The 15,989-nt window shown below is 47.1% G+C and overlaps 1 protein-coding gene across 4 annotated transcripts in view; it reads left to right on the top strand.

Moving 5' to 3' along the window:
• Nucleotides 1–15: 15 nt before the first annotated feature.
• GYS1 (glycogen synthase 1) overlaps nucleotides 16–15,989 on the top strand; it is a 29,674-nt gene continuing 13,700 nt past the window's right edge. Inside the window, exons 1-6 of one of the 4 annotated variants that reach the window (XM_083580218.1) lie at nucleotides 16–1,111; nucleotides 3,850–4,024; nucleotides 9,653–9,834; nucleotides 14,659–14,850; nucleotides 15,076–15,261; nucleotides 15,859–15,989. The exon at nucleotides 15,859–15,989 is cut by the window's right edge and continues 14 nt beyond it. In XM_083580218.1, the coding sequence (XP_083436344.1) occupies nucleotides 1,109–1,111; nucleotides 3,850–4,024; nucleotides 9,653–9,834; nucleotides 14,659–14,850; nucleotides 15,076–15,261; nucleotides 15,859–15,989 (869 nt within the window). In that variant the 5' untranslated portion in view covers nucleotides 16–1,108. Of the gene's footprint in view, nucleotides 1,112–2,504; nucleotides 2,723–3,109; nucleotides 3,163–3,849; nucleotides 4,025–9,652; nucleotides 9,835–14,658; nucleotides 14,851–15,075; nucleotides 15,262–15,858 lie in introns of those variants that run through there. The other 3 variants (XM_083580219.1, XM_083580220.1, XR_014540729.1) reach the window with 3 other exon arrangements.

Here is a 15,989-nt window from a genome sequence, read left to right as displayed (position 1 = left end):
CCATTGGACCAACTCGGAGAGGCAGAGCGGCTTCTTGGTCGGTTGTTTGCGCGCGCGCGCGCTGAGCGCCTCCCAGAGGCTAAAAGATCCAAAGGAGCGGGAGGGGAAGTTGTCCATCAGCGGTGGGGGCGTTGCTTCCACTCCATGAGCTTTAAATGCTATGAGATGAGGTGGGGAAATGGCCGTCAATCGTAGCAGGGAGGCGGTTTTTACCAGCGATAGACGAATAGCTATCGGTGTACCTAAGCGTAATTCAAAGATAAAGGCCTTCGTCTTCTCAGTAGCGATTGATTTTTCTCTTCGTCCCACCTTCTCAAACGTGGAAGCTATTGGTTCATTTAAGTGGCAATCAAATAAGAGCGTTCGCGTTCAAATTCAGTCGCTTCAGATAATTTGACACGAGGGAAACGTGACAAGGGAAGAGCGGGATCCCGAAAAGGAATCCACATTCTGAATGAGAAAGTCCAGCAGCACAGAGTGAAAGCCGGATGGTTTAAGGAATTAGGAGACAGCCGTCCTGAAAAAACCGAATATCGGATCGATTGGCTGAGATGAGGAAGAGACCGCCTATAAAGTGACTCTCTAATGGCCATTGGCCGCCTTGGCAGTCACTCACACATTTAAATCCCCACATAGCGCCCTTCATTCACTTACTGGCGGATCTCTATGACAATTATTGGCGGGAACGATTATAAAACGATTTAAAAGTTGTAATGCTTCATGGCCAAGGTCAAATTCTATTTGAGAAGGGCAAGATATCACTTAGGGATTAGCAATAGCCTTTTCTCTTCAACAGAAGCGCTTATTGGGCGAGCTCGTTGTCGATTTAACAGCTATCATGTTTGATTGGGTACTTTTGTTATCGTTCATAAAGCGCGAACTGTCTGTATCCAACAAATACAGGCCTCCTTGATTAGAGTCAGGTCTATATGGGCCGCGCCATTACCAGCCTGGGAATTCTTTCGTGAAAGCTCATTGGTCGAAGCCCTAATGAGATCCTATTGGTCAAAAAGGGTGCCATTGACAATGTGAGGTTATGCACGTGTCCCTGTAGCTCCGTCCGTCCCTTTTTCTACGTATCGCAGTGAGGAATAATTCAGCACGCTACATGGTAACAGTAAATTGTTCAAATCTCTGACAAGCTCTCACTAAACTGGAATCTGAACAGTGAATTTAGAAAACACATAACAGATACTAACGAATCTGACCCCAAGAGACTCAGGCCAATTCAGAGGAAAATGTTTCATGTGTCTTTGTGAGTTTAACAGTGGTTGGACGTCCAACACTTTCCCCCTGTGTCTTTCTTTTTAATCACAAGTCACTGAATTTTTTAAGGCAGACATCAGGCAGTCACTATCCCTTATCCTAATCTACCTCACAAGGTTGTTGTGATCATAAAATGGGATGGGTAAGCACCCATGAGCTCCTTAATGGAATTAAAGGAAAGATAATACTGTAGAAAATTAATATCCTATCTACATTGTAAATCCTGCTGAGCTGAATGAGGCTTACTCCGAAAAACAGTGTTGCTACCTTAAAGGTCCTTTGATTTGAGCCAGATTGCCAGCAGAACTGTTTTGGGTGCCTCTCTTCATCCAAAATCCCCTGTTCACAGAGTCCTGCCAACACCCAAGATCGAGCAACTTCCGAAGTGTTGCAAGACCCATCTGTCTCGCTTTGGGAGGTTAAACTAGCAAATGGGTTAAGATATTTCAACAAAATGATGCAATCTATTTTTATCCATTTGTAATATTTCGTTTTATGCCTTTTAGTTGCTTCCCACTGATAACCTGTTTTTGCAATCCCAGGCAGGCAGCAAAGTTTACTTTACCTCAGTGGGCTGTCATACACAGCTGCTAAACAGGATTCAGCCTAGTTGATCAAAAGTTGTGCAGCCCTAATTACTTTCCCCCTCTCACTTCAGGCTCTCAGAGCTCCTTACAAAGATCAGTAATAAGATGCATGATACAAAAGGAATTGGGAGGAAGGAGGAAGATGTTAATCAGTCCATAATCTCCTTTCACCCTGATTATCCATCATTATCCCGACATCTATTCCATAATCTCCTTTTACCTGATTCTGTCATTAGCCCCATATTTTACACCACAATCTCACTTTAACCCTCAAACCACCCCACTCTGCTTTTACTCAAATTCTCCATTGTTATATCCCACAATCTCCTTCTCTATCATTACCCCACACTCACCTTCAACCAGACTTTCTCCTTTTGCCCCACAGTATGTCCTTAAGCTCTCTTTTATTATTCTGCATAATTGCCTCCTATATTTTTCCTGGAACCCCCTTTCGCCCCTGATTCTCCCTGTACCCATATTCTATGCACCCCCACCTTTCCCATTCGGCTTTCTCCTTCCATCGCCAATGCAACCCCTCCTCCCTTTCACTGCCGACACTTCCCCTTTAAGACCTTGCAACAACCTCTCTTCCTTTCCGACGCGTTCGAGACGCTGCCGAGCCTGCTGGGAGGCTTCCCCCTCAGCCAATCAAGAAAGCCGGAGAGGCAAAGGAACGTAGGTCAGGGTGGGCAGAAGCAGGAAAAGAAACCCCGGAGGCATGAGAAGGCTGCCCCTGTCGAGGGGGGCGAGTCCGCCTTGGGCCGTGGCCCCGCCCACTGAGGGGTGTGGCCTCTGAGCAGGAGGGTCTGGAGGGGAGGGGGAGGAGGTGCGGGGGAGCGAGCAAGTAGTTTGTCCTCAGCTGCAGAGAGGTAAGCACAGCCGGGTTCCCCCGGGCGCTCCCGAGGACCCCCCTTTCCTTTAATCGCCAGTGACCCAGCTTTATTCATAACTATACCTAGGACTCTTTTCATTTCATGCTGTATCTAGCTCTTCTTGCTCCCCCCGATTCCCAATGGGAACCGGACTGCATGCTTTACGCACACACACACAAAATTCCTGCGACAGTTACTTCTCCCTTCCTTCTCTCTCGCCCTCCCTATCCTTGCACAGCCCTCGTCCAATACCTCTGAGGAACAAATCTTGTACCTCTGCTCCCAGAGGCCTGCGATCCCAAATCTAATAGGCTCTCCTTTCCCCCACCCTGTTCCTAGCAAGATTCTTAAAGGATCGCTACGTTCCTTCTTATATTCTAGTCTTTTCCGCGCTTCCCGGAAGGATCCCAAGCCTGCTGTCCAGAGTCTCTTGCAGAGTAAGCGAGGCCTGCACTCCGCCTTCTCTTCGCATAGGTTTCCTTCTAGCTATTGCTTAGAAGGAAAAATCGGGACCCCTGTTCCTTCCTACTCAGATACAGAAGATTTCTATGCCCTCTTCCTTTCAAGCTTCTCTAAAATGCACCCATCCGCCCTGCCAGCTCTTAAATGTTGCAGTCGGAAAGCAGACCTCCCATCTTACCCTTTCCCCTCCTTCAGCTGTTGCTGTTACTCAAGACTAAATGCAAGCCTTCGAAAAGATCAAGGGGTGGTGGTAGTGGAGAGGAGGCAGGAACGTGGACTCCTGGGTTCTTTAGAAGCAAAACGGGGGTGGGGGGGCAAACCTAAGGGAGGTTTTCCATCACAGAGCCAAACTTGGTTTATAATGGTTTAGAGAAGGTGGGCTGGGAGCCAGGACTCCCAAGTAGTCTGAGGAGGAAAAAAGGAGGGTTGAAAGGATTCCTACATTGCAGGGGCTTGGACTAGATTGCCCCAACTCTACAATTCTAGGATCTGAGGAGGAAGGGGTCTTTATTTAAGCACATTGAGAGAACTGGATGCTTAGAATTCAGGGAACCCTGAAATTCTCACCAGTTATGGAGACCCTTCCAGGCATGATAGAATAGTAGAACAATAGATACAATAATAGATAATAGAACATGACCTTCTTTTTCTGATTCCTCCAGGCTAGACCTAGACCTCCCCCGAAACCCCTTGTCCTCACTTTCAACCCCTGGGGCACCATGCCACTCGCCCGCAGCCTCTCAGTGACCTCCCTGACAGGATTGGAGGATTGGGATGATGAACTCGACCTAGAAAATGCCATCCTTTTTGAGGTGGCTTGGGAAGTGGCCAATAAAGGTAAGATGTAATCTCTTTTCAGGCTTCTTCTTTTTTTAAGGAAAATGGTGATGTTTGGTGGGCTCGAGCAGGTTGGCAAGTGGAAACCGGAATGCCTGAGGTTCTTTGGTGGGGGTGTTGCAGAATTGGGACTAGTGGGTGAGCATAAGGAGGGACTGGGAACGCGCCTTGCTGAGATATTTGTAAGCAAAGTAATGTTGAGTCCTGAAAGCCAATAGCCTACACCAGTTGGACTACAACTCTCATCACCCCTAGCCAGCAGGACCAGTGGTCAGGGATGATGGGAACTGTAGTCCAAAAACAGCTGGAGACCCAAGTTTGGGGAACCCTGGCCTAGACGTTAAAGCAGGAGAGGCAGGCTTGCAGTCCTCTAGAAGTTGTTGGACTACATTTCCCACCATCCCTGGCAATTAGCCATGCTGGCCAGGGATGATGGGAGTTGCAGTCCAGCAATATCATTCTAGAGGGCCATTGGTTCCCCATCCCTGCTGGAAAGGGTAAAGGTATCCTTCCCACAGCCTGATGTCCTCTAGATGTTGTCGGACCTGAGCTCCCATCACCCCTGACCATTTACTTTGTTGATGGGAGCTGGTGTCCAAAACATCTGGAGGGCACTTGTTTGGGGAACAGTGGTGTCGGAGGAAAGGAAGCTGAAAGTCAGGGATCCTCTTTTCTCTGGGGTTCCCCTTCCTCCTATAATGGACCTCTGTGGTCTCTTCCTTGCAATCAACAGGTCTGGGAAGTAGCTTAGGCCTTATTCCTCCTATGACTGTGCATGGCTCCTCCTAGCTATAAAGCCTCCCCTTTTATATTAATGCAATATGGGTTGATGGGCGGCTGTAGTGCCCTGTTACTCTGAGTGTTCCCAGTGCAGTCAGCTGTCAGAATGTAGAATGATCACCCAGTGTGCCCTCTGGCTGAATCAGTTGCCATGTGTCTTGCTTCAGAAGTCCTGGTGCTCTTTTGTCAGGCTATAAAGTGATTAACATGGGGTGCAATGATGTTGAAAGGAGGGGGCTGTGGTGCTGCTTGTACAAGGGGCAGTGGGCTTCAATGGAGACTCCTTTCAATCCTGGACCCTTGCCAGCGCTGTCACTATCCCGGAGGACCTGTTCCCATGTGCGCTGTTAAGGACATGACCCTTTGGGAGGTTAAAGTGCTCCTGGCTTCTTCCCCAGAGTTTGAGCACGTGCCTTGCATGCCCCAGCTATATTACCAACACAGAAAGGTTACACTCAACCTCCCCATGTTCATGCACGCACACACACACACAGGTTACACTCAACATACACACACACACACACACAACCCCACACACCATTCTGTTGCATAAGGAACCTCTTGAAATGTCACACAGTCCTTGAAGTTGCTGCGTCCTTGTATAAATAGGCAACTGTTTAGAAGCAGGAGGGTGGCTGCTTCTGAATGTCAGGTCAGAACCTTCCCTATCCAGTGTCATGATTCAGCCACCTCACCTGGAATCATGCTGCCTAGGAACAAAAACCTGACTTTGGTTTTGAAGCAAAATCAAGCTACTAGTCCTCACAGGATTATAAACATGTAAAGCAACATCTGCTCAAAGCATGGTAACTATTAAGAGCCTGTTGCAACTTCTGTTTGTTGGGGAATTGAACTTCTGCATCATGTACTTCCTTTCTCTGCCTGCCCCTGTCACATTAACATAGCCTATTCTCTCTTTCCTCTGTGTGCCTTTGGTTTTAATGGTTACATATCAGGAAACGGCAATAATGTTTCTTTAATATGTGAGTTGCTACTGAAGGTACACTATTCGTTTCTTCCCTTTTGTAGTCCAAGTTCCTTTCCCATTTTAAAAAAAACCTCAGCATCCCAGGTCTTGTATCTGAAGATGGTATAGTCAAGAAGGGGCTGTTTTAGATGACTTTCTGGGAAACTTCCATTGGATATAGAATTTGGAGGCCTATCTTCTGATGGTGGGTGGGTTGCCAAGAAAATGTTACAGTTGTGCTCTAGCATCAGTCCCGGCTCCACATTGTCTTTTGGACACCATTCAAGATGCTAGTTTTAACTTGCAAAGCCTGCTGTTTTTCTTAGGGCATTCAGTGGAAGATGCTCTCCATTGTGACTATTAGATCAAGCATGAGCCATGTCACCAATGCAGCAGAGCCAGACGACTAAGGCACGTGGTGGCTAATGATGGATCCTGAGCAATTCTGGAATTTGTTTAGGACAGGCTTTTGACACACTGGGCTAAGCAGGCTGAAGCAGTTTTAATGGCTTTTTATCTACCGTTTTACATAACTGCATTTTGCCTTAACTGTTTTGTTGGTGTGTTGTTGTTTTTTAAACAGTTGCTTCCACCAAGATCCTTGGGGATCTGAGAGGAGGCAGGTCTTAGAAACTGAAATCTGCCAAAGACTGCAATCCTATGCATGTGTAACCCGAGCATAAGTTGCACAGAATATAGTGGGACTTGCTTTCAGGCGTAGTGTTGCACTGTGATTTTGTAAAACATAGTTGGAATTTGTATCCGAATGTATCCTATGAAATTCTTTATGTGTGCATGTGTCTCTTCCTATATGCATAAAATTGTAATGCTGTTGTCATGTAGGGAGCCTTGACAACTCCAGTCTGGTGAATAGCAGGCAGAGCCAAGCAGGCAAGTGTGGGGGTGATAGGTGGATGGGGTGGGGGGAGGGGAGGGGAGGCGCCATCAGAGGCACAATGAAGTTTGCTAAATCTCTGTGTGAAGCACCTCCCCCTCCCCATTAAGCACATCTTCACATACTGGTTTAGCAAGCTTCTCTATGGGGTGGGGTAAGCTGTGGGGAGGGGCAAGCTGTGGGGTGGGATAAATGAGGGACTGGGGTGAGATATAAAGGGAGGGGGTTGTTCAGAGTGTAGGGGAATGGTATTTGGCCAAAGGGATTGGCAAGTGGAATGAGCAGGGGTGGCAGACCCTAGTTAATATATACATATTTATGTCCTTGTACACTCTGAAATACAGCAATTGTACCCCATAAGATTGCAACTTGGAGTTACTAGGAAGCAGTGTGCCAGAAGAATATTGGAGCGAATCAGCTCCTGAAAGTCTGGAAGGTGTATCAATATTAAGTACTTCTTCCATTATCTCAAAGTAGGGCTTGTGTATATTTGTGGAGTGATGAACACAGTGCCTTGGCTTCATGGTCATGGGGATGAATGAAACTGGGGTTGTTCAAGGCACATAAGCATCAGAGTTATCAATGTCTAGTAGCTGGGATGGAGGCAATGCTCTGCCTCTTCTAAATACCAGTTTCTGGAACCCACAAGAGGGGAGATTGTTCTTGTGCTCAGGCTCTGCTTGCAAGATTCCCACAACCAACTGGTTGAGCCACTGAACAGAATGCAGGACTCTTCTTATGTTTAGGGCACCTGGGTTGTCCAGGTAGTGGACAGGATGACGTTGGTCAGCATTGTCCTTCAGGGCCCTCAGTTTGCAGCCATCCAGCTGAGGTCTTGCCTGAGGCCAAATTGAGCAGCAGTGCACCCATAAATTCCATGTGAGATGCCTGCATTTATCCAGCCCCAAAATGGCACCTGCTCCTTATAGAAGTGATGCCCCAGGCCCTTGTATCCTGCAGTGCTGATTTCCTGGCCAAGCCTTTTCACCTACATTATTCATGTAGGTGGTTTTCCTCCCTTTTTTTCGATTTACTAGCTTGGAAAGGGATGCAGTGAGCCAAGATGAGATGCACATTTGACAGAGGCAGCCAGGACCATAGGTAGGCGAAGTGGCTTGCAAGTGATGGCAGAGTTCGTGCTCTTTCCAGGAAGAGAACTGGCGCCTAACTGGTTATAAGAGAACAATTGGTGCCAGGAATCTTGGAGCAAGTGTATGGCCTCCTTAATTCTCTCGGGTCTGCAGAGTCAGAGCAAAGTACTTTGGGGCAACTCCAAACTGAAAGATCTAAAGTTTTGATCTGCGCATCTCCTGGGCTGCTGGGGTCGCGCTTGCATCATTCCAGTTTTCCTTGGCAAATCCCAGAACCCCAAAAGCCTTGGTGAGCAGACGCAAGGGTATCTCAAAGCTTCCTTTTTGTATGTGTTCTTCAGTTATAATGTTGAAACAGGAACCCATTCAGAAGAGGTGTGCATCGTGTAGCTGCTTGTTCACTACCCCTGAGTGAATTCTGCCTCAGACATTTCTATGGAAGTGTAGCAATACCCTACTGGAGGAATGAGGAACCCGTGCCCTTGGGATGCTGTTGGACTCCTGTTCCCATCAGCCCCAGCCAGCACGGCCACAGCTTGGGGATTATGGAAGATGTAGTCCAACAACATCTGAATAGCCATAGGATTCCCATCCCTTCCCTAATATCTGTACCTAAGCCTAAGTAGATGCAACTGAAACAGTTGTATATTCCTAAGCTACTTACTTCTGCTTATGGCACTGTGTAAGTAAGTGCATCTCTGTGGCATCCACGAATTCATGTTCCCCGCCATGATTTATCCTTTCTCAGTGATGATTTGGAGCCAAACATGTGAGCTGCCCCTACTGAGAACCATTCTGCTCGACCTGCAGTTCACATGTGGAAATTGTTGTGCTGTGCCACAGACATCCATTGGGAGCATGCACGAGCCAACCTCCCCTTAATGTTTCTGACTTAATGTTGGAATGCTTCCATTTCTGATTAAGGATCTAGCGAAAGTAGGTTGTTGCATTGCACAAGGGCTTTTCCTATCGAAGGGAAATAGTGTTAGTAGGTTACTGTATAAAGCACTGAAATAGGTTCACTGAGGAACATCCAAGCAGTACAACCACAAGAGTACAGGAAGAACTCTAAAGATCGAATCTAATCTAAAGACCTGCCTGGTCCAGCATCCTACTTTCTGCAGTAGCCAGGCAGGTGTTTCTGGGAATCCTACGCAAGAGCCTGAAAAAATGCCCCTCCCTTCCTGTTGTCCCCCATTGTGGAATGAATGTGCAAACTGGATATACTCATTGTGACTAATTGCCATGAACAGACCTATCCTCCATGAACTGCTTAGCCTGAAGAAGAGATGATTAAGAAGCGATACAATAGCCATTTTCAAATATTTGAAGTGCTATTACATAGATGATGGAGCAAATCTGTTGCTTGGGTGGGTGGGAACGAAACTAACATTCAAATTACAAGAAGGGGGATTTCAAGTAAACAGTTATAAGGAACTTCCCGATGGCACAGCTTTTCAGCAGTTCAGAAGCCGCTGCTGGAGAACTCTCCTTCACTAGAGGTTTTTAAGCAGAGGTTGAAGCCAAGCAGGGATGCTGAAGCAGTGGATTTTCTGCATTGGCAGGGGGTTAAACTAGGTGACCTTTGAGATCCTACTCAACTCTGAATCTATGAACTTCTCTGCCATTTTTGAAAGCCACCAGCCATCCCTATATCATGTCTTAGCGAATCCCGTAACTCTACATCGTGTGAAGAAGTGCTTCCTTTCAGCCTCTCCTCAATCTACCACTGATAATTTTCACATTCAGCATCCTATGGTCACAAGCCAACCCAATGCCAAGACCCCTGAAAGTGGACGAAACTCCCTCTTTGTGCTTGTACGCATTGATGTCTGGGAGCGAGTGGGTTCCAGCCTACAGGGGGTCAACTAATGCCACCCCTTCTCTCCCTTCAGTTGGTGGGATCTACACGGTTATCCAGACCAAAGCCAAGATTACACTGGATGAGTGGGGAGAGAATTACTTCCTGATTGGGCCTTACCTGGAGCTGAATGTCCGCACACAGGTAGAACTCATAGAGCCGCCCAACCCTGCCATCCGCCGCACCATTGACTCCATGAACGCAAAAGGATGCAAGGTAAGAAATGGGGGGGGGGAGGCCAAATTGGGGTCCACAGAGGCCAAATTCTTGCAGCAGCACCTCACCTTCCTTTGAGGCAGAGACTGCAGCTCAGTGGTAGAGCACATGCTGTATATGCAGATGGTGCCAGGTTAATCTCTAATTAAAAGAATCAGGCAGCAGGTGTCAGGACAGACGTCTTCCTGAGACCCTGAAGAGCTGGTCAGAGTAGCAGATATTGGGCTAGATGAACAAGAGGTTTGACCTGGTATAAAGCAGCTTCCTTTCTTCCTAACAGAGGGGGTGTCATGTGACTGTGACTGTCATGTGACTTTCAGTACTGTGCCTTTTCAGACCGCAGATGGGAGCCGACAAGACAGAATTGCTCCCCCACGGAAAAAAATAACATTCCTACATATGTGTTGTGTTGTACTGTTGTATTTTTGTTAGCCGCCCTGAGCCCGGCTTCGGCTGGGGAGGGCGGGATATAAATAAAATTTATTATTATCGTTATTATATAGGAAGCTGGCATGCCTAGGATACATCCAATTTAATTTTGCAGGACTTTAAAAAATAATAATAATCCGATGAAGCTCTTGTGAAGTTCTTGTGAGCCCCTTTCTGCACTCTGAAGTGGTACAGTCTAGAACCTGCTTTGCCACCATTGTTTGTGGTTAATGTCTCTCTACATGAGGTTCCCTGGTCTAAAATAAGGGTCATTTTATTTCCTCTTATCGCATCCTTATTCCTCTTTCTCTTCATTTGGAGTGTATTGCTTGTCACACCCCCACCCACCATTCCAGTGGAAGAGTGGGCCATTTCACCCCCCTAAGTGCAAGACACTTATTTTAAAATACAGTGGTACCTCTAGTTGTGGACTTAATCCGTTTTGGGGTGCCATTCGCACCCCGAAAAGTCCACAACTAGATCGCTTTTGTGCATGCACGAAGTACACAGATTGCTTCTACGTATGCACGCGTGGCGAACCCGGAAATAAACACTTCTGGGTTTGCCGCATTCGTAAGCTGAAAGTTTGTAACAAGAGCGGAACGCAACTAGAGGTACCATTGTAAATAAAAGCAGAACCCTTCAGGATGCTGAATTTTGCACCCAGTACTAAGCTCTTTATTTTATCTACACTTGGGCAGAATTGTGGAATCGAAGCAGTCCAACTAGCTATCAGTTGGGGTCTCATTTGCCTCTCTGGGTCGTGCCTGAATCTAACATTATAATGCAGAAAAATGCACAAGTTTTAAGTGATTTTATCCTTAAAATTGCCGGTACAGTTTTCATCACACCAGGGGTCAAATTTGATAAGACAGCTGGGCTATAACACAGAGAAAGATACTCTTTGTGTTCATCCCCCAAACATTGTGGAGCTGCTCTGCACTTTCATTGCACATTCCTTGTGGCAGCTGCTGCTGGCATTGACGGCTGTCCACAAAACTGGGAGGACCCCCATAGTAAGCAGTGCAATTGATTCAGGACAAACAAAAGAGAAGTCCTCCTTCAATTAGCACGCGATTAACCAGCAGGAATTATCTGCTGCAAGATGCGATGGAAGATCCTGGCTTGGATAGTTTTAGGTAAATCTAAGGAGGAGGAGAGACCACTGAGCCACAACAACTAAATGAGACCTGTCTTTTTAGAGATCTTGCAGGGCAGAAAGGTCTGTTGCTGCCTTGCATGTGAGCCTACTTGAAGCATCTAAATGGTCACTCACTGCTGATAATGGGATGCCTTGGTCTGATCTGTTTACATTACAACTCTTAGCTTTGGAGGTGCTGTCGCATAGACACCATTCTTGGCAACTTCCTTATGGTGGATGTAACATGCCTGCTTCTGGGGAGGGCAGTGCAGGTATTTAAAATGTTTTGTTAAGCCAAAGTCCAGAAGTGAAAGAGAAATAATTAAGCTGCTTTCATCAAGGTTTGTGGGTTTCTTTTAGCCCACAGCTGGCAGTCCTGTTCACTACTGCCCACTCTTACCTAAGCTCCCACTTAAGAAGTGCCCAGCCTTTGCCTGCAGGAGTTGTCTACTAGCTGGGCAACTCCCTCTCCTTCTCCCCCTCTCCCCCTTGCCTGCTTTGAACTGTTTTGGTGGCATGCCTGGCCCTTCCTCACTCTCTGGAGACTCCAATCTTGGATGCTGTCTCTCAGTCTACAGGAGACAGGCACAAGTCACTTTTCACATCTTGAGGGTCCTTTAAGCATACTGTGTCCATAGGATTTCTTATTCTTGTAGCCTTGGGGCCAGGGGCAGAAAGTGGCCTCCAGGCCGCCTCTTCATTTGCACACCTTATGAGCTTCGCACCCTCCTGGAATGCCTGGAATGCATCTTTGAGCTCTGATAATGCATCTTGCTTCCCTGGATGGAGGAGAGAGAGGGGTTTCTGAGTGTGTGTGGAAACTAGCCTAGTGTACAAAGCTGAAACTTGATTGCTCCTCTCACTTTTGCTTCAGGCCCAGCCCACTGCTGGCATGTGCCCGCCCTCCCTGAAGGAAATGTGGCCCTTGGGCTGACAAAGATTCCCCACCCTATCATAGGACTGGATTTCTAGGCCTGTCCTTCTCCCCATAGTTATGCTACTTTTTAAAAAAATCTGGTAGGATAGGAGCTTGATTCTCAAACTGCCTACCTGACTGGTGATGTCACTACCATCTTTTACGTATTTGTGATTAACTGAAAAATTGGAATTCTAAATACGTTTAATTTTTTTAAAAAGCAGGAATACTAAACTGTAGTCATGGTGGCTGGGGATGTTCTGTACTGTGGTTTGGCCAGACCTAGAATGAAGTTTGTATTTATATATATGACGCCTGTTTGACTGGCTTGCCCCAGCCATTCTGGGCAGCTCCCAACAAAATATTAAAAGCACAATACAACATCAACCATTAAAAACTGTCCTGAACAAGACTGCCTTCAGATGTCTTCTAAAAGTCAAGTGCAGTGGTACCTCGGTTTACGAACTTAATCCATTCCAGAAGTCGGTTCTTAAACCAAATCCATTCTTACACCGAGGCACGCTTTCCCTAATGAGGCCTCCTGCCACTGGTGCCCTTCCACTGTTCGGTTTCCATTTGTAGACCGAGGTAAAGTTTGCAAACACTACTTCTGGTTTTGCAGAGTTCGTAAACCAAATTGTTCATAAACAGGACTGTTCTTAAACCGAAGTACCACTGTAGTTGTTTATTTTCTTGACATCTGATGGGAGGGCATTCCACCAGGTGGGTGCCACTACTAAGAAGGCCCTCTGCCTGGTTCCCTGTGCTTCACGTCTTGCAGTGAGGGAACCGCCAGAAGGCCCTTGGAGCTGGATCTGTGTCCAGGCTGTATGATGGGAGTGGAGATGTTCCTTCAGGTATACTGGGCCAAGGCCGTTTAGGGCTTTAAAGGTCAGCACCAACACTTTGAATTGTGCTCCCAAACTTACTGGGCCAAGAGAGAGTCAAGATGGGGTCAGGGCAGAGTGTGTGGCAAAATGAGGAGAGAAGTGAGTTGACTGCTGGCTCTTTCGGGCCTTTCAAGTTTCTAAGCTCCTATCTGCTGAAAACCTTGCTCTGACAGAACAATCAGTGTGATCAGAACAATCAGTGTTTAATTCTTCCCCATAAGATCCTGTTCAGCACCATCTGCTTTTCTCCCAACACAGCTGGATTCATGCAAATGGTTTCAAAAATTATAAGAAAGCAACTAATAGAAGTAATTATTATTCTTTGTAGCTAACCACCCCACCCCATCCCTGACCATGAAGGCAGCTGGGCATTTCTGTCCAGGCAGTTATTTTGGGCAACTCTGAGAAGAACAACACCACGCAGGCGAGACCTTTCACAAAATGGAGATTGGGGGGGGGGCGTAATATGAACCGCAGGCTAAAATTAGACATGCACATACACAACACACTCTGCCTCGTGAAGGCGGTTGAGAGGGACCAATGACACTGAGGCCCACTGAGTTCAAGAAGAGAGAAGATGCCGGAATGGAGGGGCAGAGGGAAGGGACTGGTGGGAAGAATAATCTGGGTTAAAAATGGAAGCCTGAGCTCCTTGGGTTCTTCCACAAAGGAAGGCAAGAGCTTGGAGGCTGCTCACCAGAGTTGACAGGCTGTAAGGCCTGTGTTGCAAAGCGGCTTGGCAGAACAGACAGGAGGTGTATAAGTTCTTTCAGTAGATACATAGATTGGCCATAGAAGATGATGGTTACTCTTGTGCAGAGGGCTGATGGGAGTTGTAGTCCAAGACTGCCTCTTGTGCAATTCTGTGAAGAATTTGATGGCCTAGTATAGAGTTTGGGCCTCCAAGCGTTTTAACTTCCTTGTAAAAATCTGAAGCAAGTTTCTAGGCCTCGTGACAAGGAAAGGAAAGTTTTAAACATGTTACAGGCATCATCTGCTGAAGCTCAGAAATATAAGGTGGAGTTTTGCGTGTGATCCGCTTGCCCAGTGCAAATCATTTTCTTTCTGCGTAATTCTAATTCCCTGCCCACTTCTCTCTCTCCTTCTCTCCTCAGCCCTTTTAAAATAAGTTGTTCCTTGAAATTTTCCATCCCAAAATCTGCGTGCATGTACAAATATTCAGGATTTTGCTCCAAACAATACTATGCTTAGGCTCTAAAAATCTATTCATTAGCCTGAAGCCCAGCGTTTTGAATTGGAGCTTTTGAACTGGGAACAAAGCTGAAATATTTCAAGTTTGCATGTTGAAATTCAAAACCCATGCTGCAATGCTTGCATTTTACTGAGGGGAACTTGAGTAGATAATGGGGAGGAGTCGCATTTTACTGTGTGCAAGTCCGTACCTACCTGCGATCGGCTAACCTGCTGCACATCTAACACCTGTCCAGGTTTATTTTGGCCGCTGGCTGATTGAGGGAGGTCCGTATGTTATCCTCATTGATATTGGGGCAACTGCCTGGAGCTTGGACCGCTGGAAGACAGAGCTCTGGGAAAGCTGCTCCATCGGGATTCCCTGGTACGACCGAGAGGCCAACGATGCCGTGCTCTTTGGCTTCCTCACAGCCTGGTTTATGGGGGAGGTAAGAAAATGCGCTTCTTCCACATCATATCGGCTCCCTCCCTTTCCCTTCTCCTGTTTTCTCTGAAGATGGAGGACTTACTGCCCTGCCAGATGTTGTTGGACTCCAACTCCCATTAGCTGCAGCTCACACGGCCAGTGGCCAGGGATGACGGGGAGATATGGTCCCAACAACATTCTCAGCGCACACACGGGCCTTACTCTCTGTCCGTGCCTTTTTCTACAGTTTGCTGCACAATGTGAGGAAAAGCCTTTCATCATCGGCCATTTCCATGAATGGTTGTCTGGAGTCGGTCTCTTCCTCTGCCGAATCCGGAAGCTTCCGGTGGCTACCATCTTCACCACGCACGCCACCTTGCTTGGCCGATACCTGTGTGCAGGCAGCGTGGACTTCTACAACAACCTGCAGAAAGTGAGTCTTGTGGAGGCCAGGAGGGAAAGGCGATTGAGGCAGGGAGCTATGGGGTTCAGAGGAGGCGATGCTGAAACCTCTGGCTTGCTGTTTTCTTCTTCTGCAAACCCCAGGCTGTCGTCATAAGGCTCCTGGTCTGCTCTTAAATAGCCCAGGAATCAAGAATCTTCCCCCTTGAACCCCTACTAGGTTCCTGGTCTGCCCCAGAAATTCCCTGGTTCTCCGCTTCCTTACTCAAAAGTCACAAAATCCAGCTATCATAATCTCACTCTCTTCTCAGACGTCCATCATCCCCAAGGCCTTTCCAGGGAGTGTCCTAGTCAGGGAAAAAATGTGCAGTCATCGCACAAAATCCAGACACTGTTCCTCAAGGCAGGGTCTGAGGAGATCACATTTTCTCCACCATTCAAAACAGCAATGTTTTCACTGCCAGGAAAACATGATTCTGCACTGCAGCCTGCTAATACTTCTCTTATTGTGGGTGCTGTGTGGAATTTGTTTTGCTTGAGCACTTTCTGCCCTCTTCCATTCCTAAGGCATCACAATGCCAGGTCCTGTGGTTTTGGTTCAGTTTTGCTGTATCGCCTTCCTCTTTAGTTTAACGTGGACAAGGAAGCTGGGGACCGGCAGATCTACCACCGATACTGCATGGAGAGGGCTGCTGTCCACTGCACCCACGTCTTCACCACCGTCTCCCAAATCACAGCCGTGGAAGCTGAACACCTGTT

This window comes from Podarcis filfolensis (assembly GCF_964270895.1).
Source record: "Podarcis filfolensis genome assembly, chromosome: 13".
Lineage (NCBI taxonomy): Eukaryota > Metazoa > Chordata > Lepidosauria > Squamata > Lacertidae > Podarcis > Podarcis filfolensis.
The sequence above is the reverse complement of the archived record's forward strand: the minus strand, read 5'-3'. Positions and strand labels throughout refer to the sequence as shown.